This window comes from Centroberyx affinis, unplaced genomic scaffold (genome assembly GCF_046629955.1).
Source record: "Centroberyx affinis isolate AG114_WGS23_722 - 3 ecotype Tasmania unplaced genomic scaffold, CSIRO-AGI_Caff_v1 ptg001900l_1, whole genome shotgun sequence".
Taxonomy (NCBI): domain Eukaryota; kingdom Metazoa; phylum Chordata; class Actinopteri; order Beryciformes; family Berycidae; genus Centroberyx; species Centroberyx affinis.
Window position 1 is genome coordinate 119,287 of NW_027280265.1, and position 22,316 is coordinate 141,602.

Consider the following 22,316-nt stretch of genomic DNA (forward strand, 5'->3'; position numbering starts at 1 on the left):
ATAATCTTTAAGCAACTGGCATCGAAGTCAAAATATTGGAAGTAGTGTCGGTATTAAAAAAAAGTCCATGATATGAATGACAGCCAGCCCTCAACAGACAGGAGGTGTGATACATACCTTATTGATCCCCATTGGGGAACTCCCTATTCTCTAGGTTTTTTTTTACCCCTTTGCACTGTACAAAGTTGTTTTACAGTATGGAAGAAATGTTTTTTTCTAACTTTGAAGCTACTCAAGGGGAAAATAACCCTTGAGCTTCAAAGTTAGAAAAACATTTCTTCCATACTGTACAACAACCTCACGTCCATCTTGTGTCACTGCTGTTCACCTCTCCCTCCCTCCCTCACTGAAGCTCCTGCTGCTGATACTGAGAGAAATATTCAGACCCAAGACGCTGCAACATTACATCAAATGGAAAAAAAATCGACATGTGTTGTGCTTCATTTTCTACACGTTTCCCTGTAATTCGGCGTGACATGCTTGGAAACCTTGAGATCTTGACTAGAATTTAAAATTAAGTTCTGTGGGTTTGAACAAAGCATGGCCGTGCAACCTGACTTTGTCATGATGGATCCGCCGGTCAGTGGTTGAAGAAGTATTCAGATCTTTGACTTAAGTAAAAGTAGCAATACCACAGTGTAAAAATACTTTGTTACAAGTAAAAGTCCTGCATTCAAAATCTTACTTATACTTATATAAATATACTTAAAGTAGCAAAAGTAAAAGTAGTCATTATGCAGAATGGCCCATTTCAGAATCATATATATCAAGTTATTGGACTATAATTATTGATGCATTAATGTGTTCATCACTTTAATGTTGCAGCTGGTAAAGGTGGAGCTAATTTTAATTACTTTATATACTGCTGGGTAGCTTAACCTATAAAAATATATATCATCATTTAGTAGTTGATTTATAATTTGTATTAATTAATAATCTAAATCTGCAAAGTAACTAGTAACTAAAGCTGTGAAATAAATTTAGTGGAGTAAAAACTACAATATTTCCCTCTGAAATGTAGTGGAGTAGAAGTATAAAGTAGCATGAAATGGAAATACTCAAGTAAAGTACAAGTATCTCTAAATTGTACTTAAGTACAGTACTTGAGTAAATGCACTTAGTTACTTAGCACATAGTTACTTTCCACCACCGCCGCTGGTAGAACCAGCAGGGCAGAAGAGGTTTTAAGCTCCATCCGCGTAGAAAACAAACCTGTGTGATGAGCTACATCAGGATTCAAGTCTAAACTCATGATGACCCATTTATGAAGAATAACCAACAATTTGCAACCTGCCCGCAGGTCTAAGTACTACCTCTACCTCCCTACTAAGGTATGTAAGAGACAAATTATATACAGGCAGTGGTGGAAAGTAAGTAAGTACATTTATTTAAGTACTGTACTTGAGTACAATTTTGAGGTACTTTTTGAGGTACATTTTAGAGGGAAATATTGTACTTTTTACTCCATTACATTTATTTCACAGCTATAGTTACTAGTTACTTTTCAGATCAATATTTTATATTTAAAACATTTAATCATCTTTATAAAATAACTATAAAATAGCATTGTTATAGATTAGACTACCCAAAAGTATAGCTAAACTGTTAAGATTAGCTTCACGTTGACAACTTTAAAATGCTGCTTACATGTACATGTATGTCAATAAATCAGTATTAATATTCCAATAATTTATGAAAAATATAACTCTCTAAATGGGGCCAGTTTGCATAATGAGTACGTTTACTTTGATACTCTAAGTACATTTTGCTGCCAATACTTATGTACTTTTACTTAAGTAAGATTTTGAATACAATACTTGTAATGGAGTATCTTTACATTGTCATATTGCTACTTTTACTTAAGTAAAAGATCTCAGTACTTCTTCCACCACTGTATATAGGTCCAAAATCGCCAAACTTATCCTGTGGTGGTACATGACCTCTGATTGGCTGAGGCTCTTGGGACTCTCCTACCCAGAATGCCTCTGATGTGTCAGGAACAAACTACAGGCTGAGATTTAGCAACACACACACCAGCCGCTGCCTCTGTTTCTTTATATACACACCTCACACTGCACATCACCAAGGCTAAAGTGGCTGATATTGGATTCAGTTGTAACCAAAGCCCAGAATCAATTCCACAGATAAGTTCAGGCTGGGAAGCGGCCGGCTGTCGATCACATCAGACTGTAATGTGATTGATCTGCATGGAAGTGACGGGAAACACTCACAGATGGTTTCAGGGACAGTGACGCTTTCAGAGGCGTCAGCTCTGCAGTTCAGACATCACCTGCACTTCATTAGTGTGTTATTCCAGTTCCCATAGCACAGTGCAGTGGTTCTCAAAACGGGGTCCAAGGACTCCTATAGGGGTCCTGGAAGTGGTTCCAGGAGGTCCCCGGCAAAATGAGGAAGAGTTTAATTTCACTATAATTTAATTCACTAGAGATTATCCCAATTGGAGAATGTATAAAAGTGACTTATTTTAATCCTAGATTCACTCACACCACTGTTATCTCTCCCTGTGCAGTGTAGACAATTACACAATTCAAATGCTAAATTAACAAGATAAATCTTCCCATACACAGTGTGTGTGTGTGTCTGTTGCAGGATTGGCGACATGAAAATTTTGAGAAGTTTGCTGCTGTAGTGAATGGAAAGCCTGGTCAGTTCAGTTCAATATTACAACAGACTATAGATCCATATGTCCACTATACTATATATCTCAGGCTTTTTTTTGGCTGTATAGACATCTGCACTGATGAAAGGTGAGAGCGGTCTGATTCTATTTCGAAAGGCATTTACAAATCACTAAAAACATCTTCACCTGGTCTTTTTCATTCAATATCTCCAAAATCTAGAGGATGCAGTCTGTAAAGGTTTTCTTCAAGGTTTCTTACCTACAGTACTATCCTTCACAGGTACCACTATGTTCACTCTTAATCATGTTGTCAATATTGGAATCAGGTTATTGAAACTGTGGCTATCTCCTTGAGGAGTGATTTTCCTCACACCCCTAAGTGGTCACTGCTGGACCTTATGTAAGGTGGATTGCAGGCGCAGTCAGTCGCCAACAGTGACGGTGATACAGTAAAGGGCCGGCGGTCTGCGGCAGCGGGAACACGGTGTCGTCACCACACTCGGCTGGCCAGCGTAATTAGAATCAATGTCCTGATGGTGTTTTAGTGCTGCGGCGCTCTCTGCCTCCCGGCCGCCCGTGTGCCGGATCAGAAACCTAAACCCGACAGATGCTCGCCGAGGGAGAGAAGAGGCAATTAACAGGAGCGACAGCATCAGTGTGACAGGAGCTCATACAGGAGCGGAGGAGACGGGAGATGAAGAATTCAGTCTGTTTGAAGCCATGCTGGAGGAGCAGCTTGGAGCACTTTCCTCTTTATCCCACTCTTTATCCTCCAGTCATATCTATAAGTCCTGAGGATCAATCTGTTCAATTATATTTAAAGGAAAAATCGCCCCTAAAATGCTTTAACTCTGTTAAAAACAGCTACTGGTGTTTTTTTCACTCCTGGCTCCATGTAGTAGTTTGTTGTGTTTTCTTCTTGGTGGATAACTGGCCAATCATAGACGAGGTGACGTCACCTCCAGATGTTTCCAGCAGCTCCAGTGGAGTTTGATATGAGAAAATGTTTCAGGATGTAAAACCTCAGCGGTAAACGTCAGGTTTTGGTGTCAGTCCCTCAGAATCAAAGAGCGAGGGCTTCTTTCTAGAGCCGCCATTTTGCACCAAGAGACGTTCAACAATCATACAGGGAGAGATCCATCAGAGAAGAGGAGAGAGACCAGTTTCTCCACCACAGGAGCAGGAGAGAGACCAGAATGCAATGCAGGAGCAGGACAGGCTGGGGTTTGAGGAAGGGGCGACTGGAAACTCTCACTGTCTTACTGTTACTATCACTATCGTTATTGCTCTCTGGTTATTCACTTCCATGAATAACCAACAGCTGAATGCAACAAGTCCAGGCCCCTTCTCTGAGGGTGGTTGAAAGGCATTATGGGAAATGTAGGAAATCACTAACTGCAGTAGAAGTAGACGAGGCAGGTTGAGGGAAAGTGGGTTCACCAAAAAAGTAAATCACAACACTTCGTCACTAAATAAATCATGGAATGTGTTGAACATCACAGACTGATCAGAAGATCAGGAAGAGGATCAGAGGAGTTTTCCTTTAAGAGCCGTCCTGGTTGAAATTTGCTTACTGTTCATTTTCAAACTACAATCCTTTTCCACTGCGCTGCCTACAGGGGAAGTTCACATTTTACAGCTACATGATGCCCCGCTCTGCTTTTTATAGACAGGAGAGGTTTCAGCAGAGCGAGATTTACTGGCGCACTGCTCAGTGAAATCTTATTTCTAATGGCTTTAACGCACACACACCAAGTGCTCAGGTAATTCACAGGAGATGCGTTTACAGCATGCATTAGCAGTATGACTCCTAATGGCACGAATAGCATAGACAACACATCCCAGAGATAAGGCACTTTTTTATAATGCATAATTCAAAATGTGGTGCACCTAAACGCACACTGAAAAGATTAGAATATGAGAACTTTCATGAATTAAAGAAATGCATAAAAGCAGAAGCCACATATTCTTACTTGGAGACAGTTAATGGTACATGAGATGAACAGAGTCAGACTGCTGTGATGGATCTGATTAAGTTTTCCTCAGCTTATCCACTGCAGAGGAGCCTTTTGTCTTCTTGAGTTTCACCTACAGTGAGGTAATGTTGCAAGACAAAGCCATTACCCCAAACTGCAAAATGTAAGGAGAATCAATTGCTTTGGTAAGAAGGTTCATGGAGCATCAAGCAACAGAAAAATCATTTATTTCAAGCCTAGCCAAACGCTCTATCATACAGAAAACATTATTCTTAAATGAGCGGAAGCCATTATATCAAGTTTTAGAGGCAGGAAAAGGTATCAAAGCGTAATATTACGGTGGAGATGAGAGAGCCCTTCCATCAACTGAACAACAGTTAACTATGATTGTCATTATGCACCAGTACTTTTCACAATACTGGATGATAAAAATTAACAACAGCTAGAAGCAATTTACATTGCACCCATGCACTTCATGAAGAAAGATTGCATAGCTCTTGACTGTTTTGCCCTTAGTACTAAAACTGTGCTTTTTCAAAATATTGTCAGCGGATCTGGCCTTTCTTTTCCGCAAAGCACTTCAGAGAGAAAAGCCCTAATCTGTTCCTCCTCATCGTGTTCTTCCCAGGATCCGTCTGATTTCTGCACCGAAACGTATTTCAGAGGAACAGAAAATCCGCAAAGACGGTCCGGCTCCACCACAGAAGACATCACACACGGTGCAGATAAGCTCTCTTGGTATCAAAATTAGCCCCGTCTTGGTTTATCACACACATTCCTTCACTGCTGGACAGAGCTCCTCGCTGTCCGACTCCAAACAGTTAGACTTAATTATAGAGAAAAGGATCATGCAGTAATGACTTTCTCTTTCAAAACGTCTCGGTTGTCACTTTTCGTAAGATGCAAATTGGCAAGAAACGCCTGTGCTTCTGTGAGAAAAACACCACATAGTACAGACGGGACTCCGAACTGGATCCAAAGCGCATGGCCGCTGGAGTCGGCTCCCGGGTTCCACTGAAGATACGACCTGGAGAAACCTCTCCGCTAGTGTTGGAAAGGACAGGCACTGTGTTGAGGTGAGACTGAGGTTATCTGGGGGGGCTCCGTCTGACTCCGGTCTGTCTGAAGTCAGAGTCCCGAGCCAAAGGATCTGGAAGATGAACACCGGTTGAACCAGGGAACTGGACAAAGCGTGACGTCCTTCCCTTACAGGACCTCAGCTGCTGGGACGCTTCTCAGATTCGTATATGGAAGGTGCTGGAGGCAGGAGACACAGGACACAGTGAGAAGAAACACGGATTACATTCATATTAGAGAATTATCTGAGTTTCCTTCCAACCAAACACTACACCAGGTTATTTCACTGATTAGCACACTTTCAAGCAGGAGGGGAGCAAATAACTTGTGAAATCCTCTAGTATAGTGATTGGTTGGAAGGAAAACCCGCAGCCTCTTGGCCCTCCATGACACATGATTGGACACCACCATCCAACTGGGAACTGAATGAATACTGAATGAACTTCCCCCTTCCCTTGACTACTGCCAAGATGCCCTTAAAGGATAAGTGTGGCGATTTTGGACCTATATATAATGAGTGTCTTCCATCCCTGTAGCTCTTGGACCCACAGACAGTATTGTCTCCAGTCAGCTGTCAGTTGAAGCTCCGCTGCCTCTTGCTGCAACAATGAGTCCAAACTGTTTGTCAGAATATCTCCAGAAAAGCCGTTTGTGTCTCCACAGAGTCGAAAGGGAAACAGACTCAGTTCTTCCGTTCTTCTTTCACTAATCAGGAAATCACAGAACTATTTTTCTCTGCCGCAGCACAGACCGCTGTGGGGTGAAAGGCGGTTCCTGGCGGAGTGATCTGGTTCTGGGCGGTCGGGTCAGATCGTAGTTCAGTAGAAGACAATCCGCTAAGTGGAAACGGACGGTGCCGCCACTTTCCGGGCTGCGGAGAGAAATATGTCAGTCACTCTCCGTATCGTTTTCACAAACGGATTTCCTGGAATATTCTGACAAACAGTTTGGACTCATTGTTGCAGCAAGAGGCAGCGGAGCTCGCTGCTTCAACTGACAGCTGACTGGAGAAAATACTGTCTGTGGGTCCAAGTGCTACAGTTATGGAAGAGACTCATTATTCATAGGTCCAAAATCGCCAAACTTAACCTTTAAGCAAGGTTCTCAAATCCCAACTTCTCCAGTGGAGCTGCTCAGTGTCCAGCAGTACAAGCCTGTGGTTGTAACACAGAGCAGACCTCTAATGTTCTCTAATACAGCCTACAAGTGCTGCTAATAGTGCTACTTAAAGTGAGATAGTGGCACTGTACTGCCATTTAACAAAGGCTGGGCAGCAGACTATTATACTGTAAGTGTCACACTGCAGCACTCCTCACTGACAGGATGGCAGGAGCTTTACTGGGAGATGACGATATGTGGAATGAGCTGCTTCAGAGGGAGAAAATTGCAGTGACCAGATCTGAGGACAGGACACAAGAATATACTGTACTGTTTCTGTAATAAGGAAAAATAACCTTATGTTGCATTACCATAGTTAATGATGCAATTTAAAGGATAATTGCAGTGTTTTTTTTTAAGTTAGTAGCAGCGGTCCAGCTTCCTCTCTGTTTCTGCACACAGTCAGCGTAGTTGGAAACTCATTTTCCTCCCTTCAGAAGAAGCCATTTGCTGCTATTCAGTAATAAAAATGTTATTATATATTTCATGCATTGCCAAATGACTGGTGGAAACTCTAAATGACACCGGTATTCTCATTTAAAATCGTAAAAAAAAGTAAAAAAAAAATATATATAATGGCAGAAACATGAGGTACAATATATGTAGCACCACTAAGACAGTGAATGAATGAATACTCCTTCCCCCTTATTACATAGAAGATCATTGGTTGAATTCCTTGCAGTGTCGTCACGGCTCACATCACTAAACCACAGCTTCATCACACTGTCCTTCCTCATGTTTTCTCAACCTTAATCCTGACTTGATAGACGAGCTGTTGCCTCTATCAGCGCTCACACACAGCTATTTTTTTTCCCTATTGTGTTAAGACTCAATTTCTTACATGAATTTAAGATTTCTTCTTTTCCTTATAACTGATATTATGTTTATGCTTATATATAAGATATACATGTATGTTTGATATTTTTGAAGTATGGCTTTTGTACTACTGTTTTTTCTCTCTCTATGTATCTGTTTTCTGTGTACTTTCTATGTACCGTATTAATTATTTTTGGATGTTTATCACCCTGGGCAGTTTGGATGGTTAACCCCACCTGCCATCATAGAGCTTGTCAGCCTATGGGTGTGCATGATGTATAAATATGGGCGTGGTTTCCATTTTTCAAACATTTTGACCTGACGAAGATCCAAGTAGGATCGAAACGTTGTCACTGTTAAACTTTTGTGGCGTGGAGCGAGTGTGCAGGCGTTACTCCTTCTTTCATTGACACAGTTTTCTGATAGCCTTGCACCTACGTTATGTGCGTATAATTACTCTCCTTCATCACGTCTGTCACCAAACCACAGCTTCATCACACTGTCCTTCCTCATGTATCCTCAACTTTAATCCTGACTTGATGGATGAGCTATTGCCTCTATCAGCGCTCACACACAGCTATGGCAACACTATCTAGTCCAGACCATTATTACAGTTTATCTGACCTGGTTGCCAAGGCAACCCTATCAACCAATAACCGCGTTCCAGCCAATCTACAGCCGGTCTGGTGTGATAGACAGATTTATGACTGAAATCATTGGCCGGCTAAATCAAGCCTTCAGAAATGAGGGAACTTTTTTTACGGGCGTGTTCTTTCTGCACGGTTTGGGAAGTCGAATGAAAACCATTTACCACACAGTGATGGATTGTCCGGCAATAAAAGGACTTTGATCAAGCAAGCACTATTGGTTTTGTGGGTTTTATCTCTCTGTGGGCAGCAGTGTTATGCAGAACAGCAGAACGCGGACGAGGACTCGGCTGACCTCCATTCCCCTCTCAGAATCACCGGCTTCTTTCGCTCTTCTGTTCAAAACCTAAAACCTCAGTGTGGAATGGTAATCTACCAGCTGGTGAACAGCCATGGCCTGAATGTACAGCAGGCTGCAGAGGGCTTTCAGGTGATGTAACACACCTTCTGTCGGCCATATTGGAGGTCCTCAGCTGATTGCATTTCTAAAGGCACTCAAGCTTTACTTTTTAAGTTCTACTTCACTGTCACCTAAAGAGGAAATCTATCATAAATCCAGGCGATTGCACAGTACAAAAACACATTACAGTTAATAAAATGAACATATGAATCTGCCAAGTAATAATCGAATCCATTAAACCAGATAAATAAATTAAAACAATTTGTATCTGCCTTTAACAGCGTCACCGTACCTTAAAAAATCGGGAGCTTTGGAGATCATGTTCTCGAAGTCGGCGAAGGAGAGCTTGTTGTCTCCGTCCAGGTCGGCCTCCTCGATGGCCTTGTCGCACACCAGCGTGACTTCCTCCGGAGTCAGCTCCCCTTTGGCCAGCTTGTTCAGCGTCTTCTGCAGGTCCTCCTGACAGATGAAGTTGTCCCTGTTGAAGTCTAGACGAGAACAAGCAAGAAGCATTCAGCAACACCTGATGAACACACAAGAACCTTCCAAATGTATGTGACAGAAGTTTGTCTCTCTCTGTCTGAAGTGTGTTTGATTTATAAACCCCTTCGTTTCATTTAAAGTTAGCTAAGTCATTTTACATATAGTAATGTCTATAAGGACATGTATTCATTTCAGAGGCCTATTGGTTTATGTTTTTGTTTTTTTTTCAAAATAAGGTTAAAAAGCTCTCATGCACACAAAGTAAAGTATGATTTGGGACAGCAGGTGGTGTAGTGAGTAGGGAGACCGGCCTTCACCTGGAGGAACCAGGCTTGTGTTGACAAGCTTAAACCCTGTTAGTGTCCTTGGGCAAGACACTGAGGTACAGATTCACCAAAGGTTTGTGCAGGGAAGCGCGCACAAAAAGACCAAATCATGGTCAAAAAATAAAGCCTCTGTACCTGTCATGCATATATACCTTATTATTTTTCCCACATAATATTTATTTGTAGGCGAGGCCATGCAAATCGAGATTGCGCCTAATTCAATGGCACTAGAACACAACTCCCACAAATTACTGTGGACCATAAGATCCTTTGAAAAGTGGCATGAAGACTGCTCAAAGAGTTTGTCCATCCAGACCGGCTGCTGTCATCGCTGCAAGACGCTGCATCGTCACCAGCCAGGATCCTCAGATCAGATCAGACAACGCTCCAGTTACAAAGGGGCTTTCAGGCACAAGGGTGCAGCTTGGTGGATTGGTCTTACAGCTGAAGCCATTTGCACTTGCAATTGGTGATAAAGGGGCTACTAGCTTGCACAGTTCTCTATTCGATGGCTTGTTTGTGCCACAACGTGATTTCCCTAAATCTTTCGGTGAATAAGATGAAAACTCTGTGCTGTTAGCTCAAACAACTGAAAAGCGCAAATGTGCAAACTGCCATTGCAACCAATGTTTCCTCCTTGTGAAGGGGGAATGAACAGAGGATTTCTACCCCAGAGCATCACATGACACGTCACAAACTTGTGAATTACCGTATATCTTGAAGGCATATATTGTCTTGAGCTCTCTTGGGGAAGTTTCACAGAGAGCAGAGAACATGTCGACAAAGTCGCTGAAGCTCAGGTTCCCCAGGCCGTCCTCCGAGAATGTCTCCACTATCCTGTCTCTGAACGGATTTTCCTACGAGGGACAACATAGACGACAGAACTGGGATTACTTGTTTACAGAATCAATATTGCAACATATTGCCGGATGCTGTGAATTGGACAGAGACCAAATGCCATCAAAACTGAACACAGAGGAGAGTGGTACCAAAACAGAATTCATGAATAACAAAAAAGGGGAATAAAATAAATGAAACTTTAGAAAAATTAAAATTAAAAAAGCTCTTAAACCTAAAATGAGAGAATATGTCCTAATGGCCCATATACATTGGACAGTAGATGAATAGTTTTTGTATGGGCACACACATCAACACAGTCAAATACACACACACACACCCCACTCAATGACCCAGACTCCATTCATTACCCAGAGTCATCTGTGGTTCTACAGTCTGTTTGGTTGCCGTCGGACTCGGTCCTGTCATAAATCAGCTCGGTGTTCCAGGCTACATGATGCTAAGTTAATTAACGCCGGCGTCTGTGGAGGTGAAATGTAGATTTACAGCACTGTGGCCTTTGGTGCCAGTTTGGCCCGTCGGTGGACCATCAGTCACCGCAGTGAGCCAAACACGGGGGATTTACAGATTTACACACCGATCATGTCTTCTGGTATGAACGGGCGGCAGCAGACCAGGAGGTTAAAGAAGCAGGCTTGCAATTGGAAGAACTGCGTGGGAAATCTAAAATGCTCTCCCTTTCCACAACAATTACTGCTGAGGTTCCCTTGAGCAAGGCATTTAGGGCACAACCGCTCCAATGAAACTGCTCAGTGGCCACCAGCAGACTGGCTGTAATGAATCCCATTACAAAGATTATTAAAGGACACAGCGGGTCACTTTGCCTCTACATGTATGTAGTTCTGAAATGTTGAGTACAGTGCGCAGTGATATAGATGAGTTTCCCGTTTACAAACAGTCAAGGACGCGTGTGCAGCTTAGGGGCAGAAAAGCCGCTGTGGCTATCGGAGTTATAACTTGGCTGTCATTTTCGCACTGATAACAACAAACAAATGGACAACAACGGCGTACCGGGCTAGTTTGTCAGACTCTGATCGTGCAGATTATATAGAAAAACTTGTTTTAAGTTCTGGTGAATGACAGCCGGACCCTTATTCAACCCCAGTGGATGAATGGTTTGTAGACATGGCCAAGTGGCCACCGATCCAATGGCCAGACATATTAGGGTGAGCACCTCTTAACTGTTCTGTTGCAGAACAGCAGACGGGATTTTGCGGGACAATGCAGGACACGTGGGAGAGAGAGAAATTAGTATTATTAGGCTATGTAAATATTGATTTAATATTAGACAGAATGCCTATTTGCAGTGGCGTTGGATATTAACCTGCTTTAAATCATCGGTAGGCTTTATGAAATGTTTATTTTAATGAAACTAGGACCTATGCAATCCAATAAATATGATGAATTAAATATGATAGGCTAACAGTTTTGTTTAAAATCACATTTTATGCAAGAACAGAAGAATAGGATACACAGACCAGTTTCCTTAAGTAGCGACTAGAAAATGCACGGTTAAATATATATAAAAAAATAAATAAATAAATAAAAATAGGCCAAATCATTGAAATTGCCCCTGAGATGCGCACGCACACTTTATGTGACGTTGCTCGGAGACTCATCTATATGTATCTACCACTCATAATACGTCTTGCACTGGCCTTTTGCACTGTGTGATGTCCTGTACCATATTCTGTCTCTGTGTAAAATTATAGTTTTCTGTCTAGAGGATTTGCTGTTTTGTCACAAATCTCCCAGCAGCCACATCTGGCTCCACAAATGCACAAATAATAGCCCCTTTCACACGTGAAACCCCTAAAATTGCTGTTTTAATTTTCCGGTAAAGGTAGCACTGCCTTTGACATGATTTCTGCTTTTTTAACGTAATGCTGCCATTCACACAATACTGGCAATACCGTTAAATTCCACTGTTGTCATTTCCTGGAAATTACGTTTAACCGCCGGAGTCAAGGCAGTTTGAAAACACAGAGGCTAATCTCTCCATCAAAAAAGTAAAGAGCGTCCAAACGTTGTGCTGTTCACACACAGTCAATACAGAACTATACTAGTAACATTAAAACGTCTTCGAGCGGTTAAATTGGCAGAACTGATTTACTGGCATTTTGACACCGGCTCCTTTTCACACATGACAGCCTGCCGTTAGAAGAGGCTGCATGTGTGAACTATAATCTGTAGCAAGCAGCTAGAAGCAGAGAGCAGCTGAGTCAGCTTGTTGTGGTGTGGCTGTAGATCCATTCAGTAACGTTCTCAGTAAAAGTGAATAGTGTGATAAGGTGGATTTGTTTCCAAATGTAGGTTACTGTGACACAGTAAACTGTCTTGTCTTTAGCCCTAGTCTCTTTGGAACTAGTCAATACTCCAATCTACTACAAGCTGTATGTGGGAATGCCAAAACTAGCCAGCAGGCAAATTTTGCAAAGCAACATTGCAATGTTAACATCCCACAACTAGCCTCTGCTAATGCTAGCTTCTTCTAGACACATTAAAAACAGTAAAAATCTGATGAAATCATCAGTCAAAAAACAGAATTTAACTGCCTGTTCAATTCTGTTGAGACGGACAAGTTGTATGTTTAGAAACACCACCAGCTGTTCACAGCCACTGTTAACCGAGAGGTGAGGACCTCCAATATGGCCGCCACATGGTGTGTTATGGTAATGACCACCCTACCATTACCAGAGTTAGGGGTTTCCCACACTGATGTTACTGTGAGGCACTCACTGTACAATGAGTTCAACTGAAGCTGATTCTAATCAGCGGTTCCTAGATCAGCAACATTACAAGCAACCAACAGTAAGGATCAAGGGTCAGAGGTCACAGCACCCAGACAATAGATGGAAGAAAATATTCCTTCCTCCTATACCCAAGAAGGATCATTTATAATAGAGAAGTGGTAGGTAAGGAAACAGGAGCTGAGGAGAGAGTAGCATCCAGTGGATCTCAAAGTGGGGTCCGGGGACCCCCAGGGGTCCTTGAGGGGGTTCCAGGGGGTCCCCAGCAAAAAGGGGAATAATTTATCATTTATTTTCACTATAATTCCATCCATAAGTAACACAATGACAGAATGTATGACTATTTTGGTCATGGGTTTCATACACTTTCTGTAATAAAACATCTAAAAGCAAAAATCTTATCAGATGGGGGACCCTGGGACAAAATCTTATCAGATGGGGGTCTGTGGTCTAATTTGTGTCAGTTTAGGGGTCCTTGACGTGAAAAAGTTTGAGAACCACTGCTCTACTGAACAGTTCGGTACCTTCAGTTCTGGCATGGTGACGATCAGAGCCAGCGGCAGTTTGATGTCCGGGTCGTTGGTGTAGTCAAGTGGCACTAAATGTGGAGCCAACTCACGGTATCGGCCATGTAACCTGCAACACACACACACACACACACACACACACACACACACACACACACTCAATCATCTTTTCTCCAGACAGAAGGACATTACAACTGTCATTTTCAACATTATCATCCTTGTATGTGGTTTAGGACTATTAAAAAAATATAAGTTAATAGAAATGCATATTGACATGAGACATTGTGTTAATATGTGTTGAATTTTGGTGATTTTCATGTTTAAACCTCAACTGAAGAATTGAAGGATTACATGCTCCTCTATGGGTTGAGAAAACTCTGCAGCCTTTTGGTTTTATGAAACCGTTTCAAACCAATTAGATAAATTCATGGTGGTCAAGCTAAATAAAATGCTTTTTCTGTTCTCCTGAGAAGTTTTGAGACATTTTGGCGATGCAAGCTCTTCACCTGACAACAGCAGTGTCTTGAAAATTAAACATTCTTTTGTAGAGTGTAGAGAAGTCAAACTACTTGAGATGAAGGAGCAAAGGAAGAGAAGAAGAAGAAGAAGAAGAAGAAGAAGAAGACGAGGAAGAAGACGAGGAAGACGAAGAAGATGAAGAAGAAGAAGACGAAGAAGAAGACGAAGAAGAAGAAGACGAAGAAGATGAAGAAGAAGACAAAGACGAAGAAGACAAAGAAGAAGACGACGAAGAAGAAGATGAAGACGAAGAAGAAGAAGACGAAGAAGAAGAAAAAGAAGGAGGAGGAAATGACAATTACTTTATTGGCCAATGTGTACATGTATTTCCTCAGAGGGTTCAGACTGTCTTTCAGTGAACCACAAAACTGCTTTGAGGTTCAGTGTGTTGCTCAAGGGAACTTTGGCAGTGGAGGTGGGCACTTATCACATATGATAACATATAGGATACTTTTTGGTATCTGTATCAATAAAAAAAGCATCAAAGTGGATCAAAAAGCTTCAAAAATCTGTCTAGAGAAGGAATTCTGCAGATCAAACTCTGATTTATTAGACAGACATTTCACCGGTCAGAGTCTCGTCAGTGCCGGTGTGCATGAAACAGGAAGTGGTAGTAGTGGGACCGTCTGATTGGTTAGTTACAAAATGAACCTGGATTCACCTGATCAGCTGACTTCAGGAAAAGAGGGAGTGTTACTAATATTTTGTACATTCAGTGTTTGTCCAAGTTGCCATAATCTGATGTTTTTACAAAAGTCCTGTTCCAGGTCCAGTCAGCCTGCTGTCCCACACAGTCAGGGGTTCAATTCCCCTGATTATCTGTCTGCTCATGCTGCTGGATGGCACTTTCTGTACCAACAGTAAAATAAGCGGCTCCTGTTGACTGGGACCGACACCAACACATTATGCAAAACCCAACCAGAGGCACTCCGGTGTGATCCAAGGTGAGTGATTTCCAGCAGTAAAAGCTGAGTGATGGAGCTCTCTGGCCCGGCATTAGCATGGCATTTGGCACCGCTGTCTGTCTAATAAAGCAGCCGGGCATGGGAAGGCCCCCGGGGCATTGTGGGTGCCTTGGCAGACGGGCTGCCTGATACTAAATCCATAAGAGGATAAATCTCCGTAGCAGATGCAGGAACAAAACAATCCCAGCACATGGATCACTTTGTGGCAAGTTTTGTACAAGCTCTCTCTGCTCCTGACATCAGTTATCACCGGGGAATTTGGACGTGGATCAGATTTGTCGTTTTGGATTGTACTGGAAAACAGATGTGTGTAGTATTTTCACCAGTCTGGTTGGTGGATGGGTTTAAATGCAGAAAGTATTCTAGATGCTACTGCATTTCCCCATAGAGTCGTATTCAGGATTAGATTTGGACTGATATCTGAAAATGTTTCCACTCATGTTACTGAGAGTGTGAATTAAAGGAAAACTCTGCCCTTAAACACTTTAACAACTACTGGTGATGGACTTTGCATTCCTGGCCTCATTTGGTAGTTAGTTGTGTTTTTCTTCTTGGTGGATACCCGGCCAATCGCAGACGAGGTGACGTCACCTCCAGATGTTTCCAGCAGCTCCAGTGGAGTTTGATATGAGAAAATGTTTCAGGATGTAAAACCTCAGCGGTAAACGTCAGGTTTTGGTGTCAGTCCCTCAGAATCAAAGAGCGAGGGCTTCTTTCTAGAGCCGCCATTTTGCACCAAGAGACGTTCAACAATCATACAGGGAGAAATCCATCGTAGAAGAGGAGAGAGACCAATTTCTCCACCACAGGAGCAGGAGAGAGACCAGAATGCACTGCAGCAGAGAGACAGGCTGGGGTTTGAGGAAGGACTCACTTTGTTTCGACTGGTCTGGAGTCTTGTTCTGCTATCCACCTGCATGTAAAACCCACAGCTGAAAGCAACAGAGGAAATAGACGAGGCCGGTTGAGGGAAAGTGAGTTCACCCAAAATGATAATTTACACACAAAATAACTCCTGGAATGTCTTAAACATCACAGACGGATGAGATCTAACAGTGGAAGGGTTTTCCTTCAAAGTGCAGCAAAGTGCAGGTTTGTCAGACAGAGAGCAGGAACTGATTGGAGTTCAAACAGATGGAGGAGGGTCTACTTTGCCGTAATCATCTTGATTGACGGGTTAATCGATACACGAGTGTAAACCTGAACGCACCACAGCAGCGCAGGAGGAAACACTGAGCTGATCAGCCAGGAGAACGTAACAATTACCTGTGCCGACCGTGCGCCGCAATCTAGTATTCATTATAAAGCCATAAGCGTTAATAACACACATAAATCTCTTTCAGTCAGAGCGATGCTGGGGAAACAGGGCTGCCATTTGGACAGCGCCGTTGAAATAACCCTGACCTACTGTACGCTTCAGCAAAACAAATGGCCGAAGGGAAAAAAAAAAACCAGCGGCCCTCCAGGTTTATAATTGTAGCCGGAGAGATTTCATCCCATAAGTCTGTCTGGCAGCCGCTGGCAACGCTGCAGTGGTTTAATAGCTTCAGAGGACTGAGGCGGCGAAAACAAGCCAGAGACGGAGATTCAGCAGGTCTGGATGAACTCCAGGTTAGAGGAGGAGAGAGAGGAGGAGAGCTGATCTGAGAGCAGCAGATTCACAGGCAGTGGATCTGATGAAGAAGAAGAAAACTCCTCCACTGTCACATCTCACCAGTCTGAGATGTTCATTGAGGAGTCATTTAGTGATGTGAAGTGTTTTAATTCTCTTTTTTGGTGAACCCACTTTCCCTCAACCTGCTTCGTCTACTTCTACTGCAGTTAGTGGTTTCCTATGTTTCCCTGAATGCCTTTCAACAACCTCTAGAGAAGGGGCGGGAACTTGTTGCATCCAGCTCTGGGTTTTCCATGTAGGTGGAGAGAGATGGCAAGTTTGTCCAGACAAGAAAAAGTGAGTCTCCCCTTCCTCAAACCCAACCTGTCTCTCTGCTGCAGTGCATTCTGGTCTCTCTCCTGCTCCTGTGGTGGAGAAATTGGTCTCTCTCCTCTTCTATGATGGATCTCTCCCTGTATGATTGTTGAACGTCTCTTGATGCAAAATGGAGGCTCTAGAAAGAAGCCCTCGCTCTTTGATTCTGACGGACTGACACCAAAACCTGACGTTTACAGCTGATGCTTTACATCCTGAAACATTTTCTCATATCAAACTCATTGTAGTAGTAAATCAGAGCATCAAAGAAATTGTCATCACAATGATCAAACTCAAAGTAAAGAAACATCAAGTGTAAAGCACTGAAAACTATTTCCGGCTCCTCAGGTTGAAGCACAGACTCTCTCCCACCCTGCTGCTCTCCAAAGCGAATCAACAAATCCAAAGGTCACTGACACCTGAGCCACATTTTGAGGAAAAGAACATTTTACTAAAAGCTCTGAGCAACAGGATTTCCCTTTGCCTGACGGGTGGAAATGCCTGCTGTAATTATTCTTCACTACTTTGCTGTTTTTGAAGCACCTTGTCTTACCCAAGAACTCTTTCTGCTCTCTTAGCTCCTTGATGATTTTTAAGGCTTTTTTATGCCACAGTAAATTAGTGTGTAGGTTCCACTGTGGTCTAATGTTGTCGTACGATTCACCTGAAGAAACCAGCAGCTGTTTGGTCAGACAGGCGCAGCATCAAACACTCTCAGTCAGCCATGTTTACACATCAGTTACAGTTTCCCTCCCTGTTGCCTGCAATATTGACAACATTCATGACCTCAAACAATCACTCATATTCAGTGTTAGGGTCGTTACTCAAAAAAAGTAATGCATTACTTTACTTATTTACTCCCTGTAGAAAGTAATTCGTTACACTAGTCGTTACATTACTCCGCAACATCGCCTGAGATGCATTGTCACGTAATTGCCAGTTAACAATATAATGTTAAACCTTACATATGCCCGCATATCAGCACAAATCCCTGTCCTAATAAGGAGGACATACACAAGATCTTTCTTTTATGCTCTTTAACACCACAAAGCCGACAGCTAAGTTGGTGAAAACCAGCCCAAAGAGCACTTCTCAGAAAAATGTTGTGGCGAGAACAAGGCTCAGTTGCATGCCTAGCAGAATCAAGTCGTGTTCACAGCAGTGGATCGTTGTTTCTGGCCTGGGCACAGTTTGCACTTTACCGTCACATTCTTGTCCTTTCGCGCAACAAATTCAAAGTAATTTGCATATCTCCACCCCTCAAAAGTTGTAGACCGCTCTGCCATTTCTGCCATCTCCCGCATGAACTGTCTCTAGCCAAAGTCACACAAGAGGTCAGAGGTTGTTGTGCAAGCGTGCATGAAAAGGCACGTTTGATTTTTTTCTATCCGCCCAGATAATCCTGCAGATTCCAGATCCTGCAGATAATTGAAGAATTTATGTAACGCAAGTAACGACATAATTGTTTGATTAGTAACTGTAATGTGATTACTGAATTTAGGAACCCTAACGTTACATTACTGCGTTACAGACAAATGTAATGTGATTACAGTAATGCGTTACTTTGTAACGCGTTACCCCCAACACTGCTCATATCGCTGTTGTCCTGTGAAAACCTTGTAACTCCAATCTTGGTGATTTTCATGTTTTCACTCCAGTTGAAGGATGACATGCTTCTCCGTGCGCTGAGGAATTTCTCCTCTTCTTGACCTACTGAAAACCTGTCAAACCTCACTGGATACACTCAGAAATGCTTTGTCAGCAAGATGACAACGCGACCGTTTGTCTCGGTTCCTGACAGCATCCTGGTCCTCAGATCAGCTGCCATGGATCATCTACAGTCCAATCAGATCTACTAGATCAGAGATCGGCAACCTGAGCCATGAAGAGCCGAGAGTCTGCAGGTTTTCACTCCAACCAAACCCTACAGCAGCTGATGTCACTGGTCACTTCGTCCTCTCTGGCTGAAGGTGAAGGTGAATTCAGTGAAACCAGTAGCATGCACCAGTAGCAAACCAGTCAGCATGTCGAACCTCACTGATGCTGCAGAACTGTAGTGAAGCAATAAGAAAGGTTTCCTCATGTTTCTGGATTGTCTGAAGCAGAGACAGAGGAAGAGGAGGAGCTGTTCATTGGCGTCTGAGATTTTGTGCGTGACGTACAGATAACTAAACGCTGTGGCGCCCCCCTTAGGACAATCAGCGAGACGCATCGTTCCGCTAAGTTTCGTCAAAATGCGATCAGCAGCGTCCGAGATGTCGTGTTTGACATACGGACGGTCAGGTGGTGTTCAACATGGGACATCTGGCATCCGTCACACTGACAGACTGTGTTGAAACCAGCCAGCCTGTGTTGTTGTGGGCGGGGATCCAAACCTTCTGAAGCAGTCTGGACAAATTTCATTGGCTGATGAAGTCCGTTAGCAGATGACGTTTACCTGAAGCTCCGTCAAAAGTTCAACTAGTTTAAACTTTTTTGACGGACTGGGTCGCTGCGCTCCGTCGGTCCATGACGTCTGGCAACACATCGGCCTCACTGAAACACACGCCGCCTTAAACAAACGTAGCGCCCCCCTCAGAGCAATCAGTGTCATTTTGAAAATGCTGCAAGGGAGCAATGAGACGGATCATTCTGCTACGTTTCGTGAAAATTCGTACAGCAGCGTCCAAGATATCGTGCGACTTACAGACAATTAAACAAACGTTGTAGCGCCCCCCCCCCCCCTCAGAGCACCCAATGTAATTTTGGATGGACCAATGAAAACACTAGCCTGGTGTCCATCCCCTGTGAATCGCAGTTTTCAGCACTCTTCGATTCATAAGGGTCTGGACACAAGCCTTTCCACCACTGATTCGGTAACATCATTTCTTTCCCCGATTGGTTGCTGTTGGTTCTCAATGATCAAACTCTTTGACCAATCACAGTAGCAAAGCAGATTGACGTAATCTGGAGGCGCCCCATAGCAACAACAATCATGGCGGCGTTCACTTCCCAGTGAAGACAACAGTGTGTTATTGTTGTAGGCTACATACCATTTTTGAGTGAGATGGACCTCGTCAACGACAATTCAAAGCAACCGATCCTTAACCGTCGGAGACGATATCGTTTGTCGTCATTTGTTGCCGCTTGTCGTCGAGCTCCAGGCCCCAGGACTACTTCAGCATCCTCGTTCTTCCTGTGTTTCCTTTGCGGAGTCCACTCCAAGTCGCAAGGCAGAAATACCAAATTTTGCCTCTTTCACTCGATCTTCCATAAGAGCGACCGACGGACAAATGACAATAACAAGAGGATTTGGCCCAGTCCTGTTTCTGTAGCCAGCAGAGGAGCGAGCAGGTAAATGAAGCTCTTACCAAAGCCGGTGGGAAGCACCGTGAAAACATCCTGACCTCTGAAAAAGGCTTTTAAACACACGGATTGTTCCTGTTTTAATTCATCGAAGCCATTACGTTTTTTAAGGACTGACGAAATCGCTAAATCTAGCTCGCTATCATCCAATTCCTTTTCCGCTGCCGGTGCTGCTGCCATGTTGGTTGTTTGTTTTTTTTGTATCATCAGCATCAGATATACAAAGTTATCCAAAAGCATAGATGGAGTAACAGAACAGTAATAAAGAATAACATACATACAAATATACAACGCCTGGGGTTACAAACAAAGTTTGACACAAACAGATACAAAATGAAAATGGTGCAGTAAAAATTTATGTTAAATTTAGAGCACAAATTCAAAGTTTTCACAGCTTTTCTATTGCATTAGGTAGATAATGTTCTAATGTAGGACTCTGCTTCCTTTTTAAAGGTAGAGAAAAAGGGCTTAGTTTTTAACACCTTACATTTATGGATATAAAACTTGGCCAGCAATATGATGAGATTACACAGAAAAAATTCATAATCCAATTCTTTCCTGTAATTTGAAAAACCAAACAATACATCCTTCAGGGCCATGTTGGTTGTTGTTGTTGTTGCTGCGCTCTGTAATGGCGTCATCAGTAGATTAGTCCCGCCTACATCGACCAGCCAATCAGGTATCTTGGACAGTATCTGTCCGAAATAACTGCCAGTGGATAGGCTTGCGTCCAGACCCTTATGAATCGCCATGCAAATTCGAAGAGGGCTGAAAACTGCGATTCATAGGGGCTGGACACCAGGCTATGAAAACGCCTCATTCCCCTGAGTTTCGTGAAAATCCAATAAGACCCAAAATACTGTGTGAGACATACAGACAGTTAACCAGATGTTGTAGCGCCCTCCTCAGGCCAGTCAGTGCAATTTTTTAAAACGCTTAAACTGAACAATGACACACATCTTTCCCCGAAGTTTCATGTGTGACGGACGGACGGACGGACGGACGGACCGGGCCGACCTGCAGCCCCTCCCCAGATTTCATCATGGAGGACGGACACCTGCTGTGTTCAGTTGGAGTGAAAACCTGCAGACAGAAGACGGACTACATGCCGGTAACTCACCGCAGGATTTCTTTCCGGGTGAAGAAGGTGCAGTCCTGCAAAGAGAAGAGAGACAGAGAGCGTCAGACCGAAGAGGAATTACATCTGTGAGCCGATCCACAGGGAGGATCTGCTTTCAGCCCATCAGTCAGCCGGACAGCAGCATCATGCAGGAGAGGAAGAGGCTGGAGCACAGCCAATCAGCAACAGGAGAGAGAGAGAGACACTGAATGACCTGTTCTATTCTATTCTGTTCTATTCTATTCTATTCTGCTGGTCAGGTAGAGACAAACAGGTTGCCTTCAAGGGAAATAAGATTCATAATAGCATGTTATCTTCACTGATGAATTTGATTTATTAAAACTCTCCACATCTTAAGAATATCCACAATCTATAATATTGTTCCCCGGCAAAACATGAGTCCTAATTGGGTTAATTATCTTCCTATGAGGAAATAAACCGGTTTCAGCTCCTAACCGCGGCAGATTCTCACCTGGTATGCCTCGAACTGCTCATCGGTAAAGGTGGTTTGCTTGTTACCCATCCTAGTCGAGAGGTTTTCCCATCACACAGCCGCATTACACTGGAGGCTCCTGCTGCTGGTTCCTGTTCAGCTCGACATCTTCCTGGACGCAGCTGATCTGGGACCAGCTGCTCGCTTTTCCTCCAGGTCGCAGTAAAGCTTCCAGGCGCCCGAGCGGCTTTTTTGTTTTAGCGCAGGAAAAAAAAAAGCTTTGTGCGCATCAGAGAGGCGGTGCGG

General features: G+C 43.2%; 1 protein-coding gene across 1 annotated transcript; it reads right to left on the reverse strand.

Moving 5' to 3' along the window:
- Positions 1-5,852: 5,852 nt before the first annotated feature.
- On the reverse strand, positions 5,853-22,100 carry LOC139653232 (calcium and integrin-binding family member 2-like). The gene is made up of 6 exons (XM_071530210.1): positions 22,050-22,100; positions 21,578-21,612; positions 13,657-13,768; positions 10,234-10,381; positions 9,008-9,203; positions 5,853-5,874 (listed from the first exon to the last, which is right to left on the reverse strand). The coding sequence occupies exons 1-6, from the start codon at positions 22,098-22,100 to the stop codon at positions 5,853-5,855; spliced, it is 564 nt and encodes a 187-aa protein (XP_071386311.1).
- Between the last annotated feature and the right edge of the window lie 216 nt (positions 22,101-22,316).

Excerpts from the sequence above, each read along its gene's own strand:
- LOC139653232 (XM_071530210.1), bottom strand. The coding sequence starts at position 22,100 with ATGGGTAACAAGCAAACCACCTTTACCGATGAGCAGTTCGAGGCATAC. Across the intron at positions 10,382-13,656 it reads TCACCATGCCAGAACTGAAG|GAAAATCCGTTCAGAGACAG; the intron begins GTACCGAACTGT and ends TGTCCCTCGTAG. Across the intron at positions 5,875-9,007 it reads AAAGCTCCCGATTTTTTAAG|CACCTTCCATATACGAATCT; the intron begins GTACGGTGACGC and ends TCCTGCCTCCAG.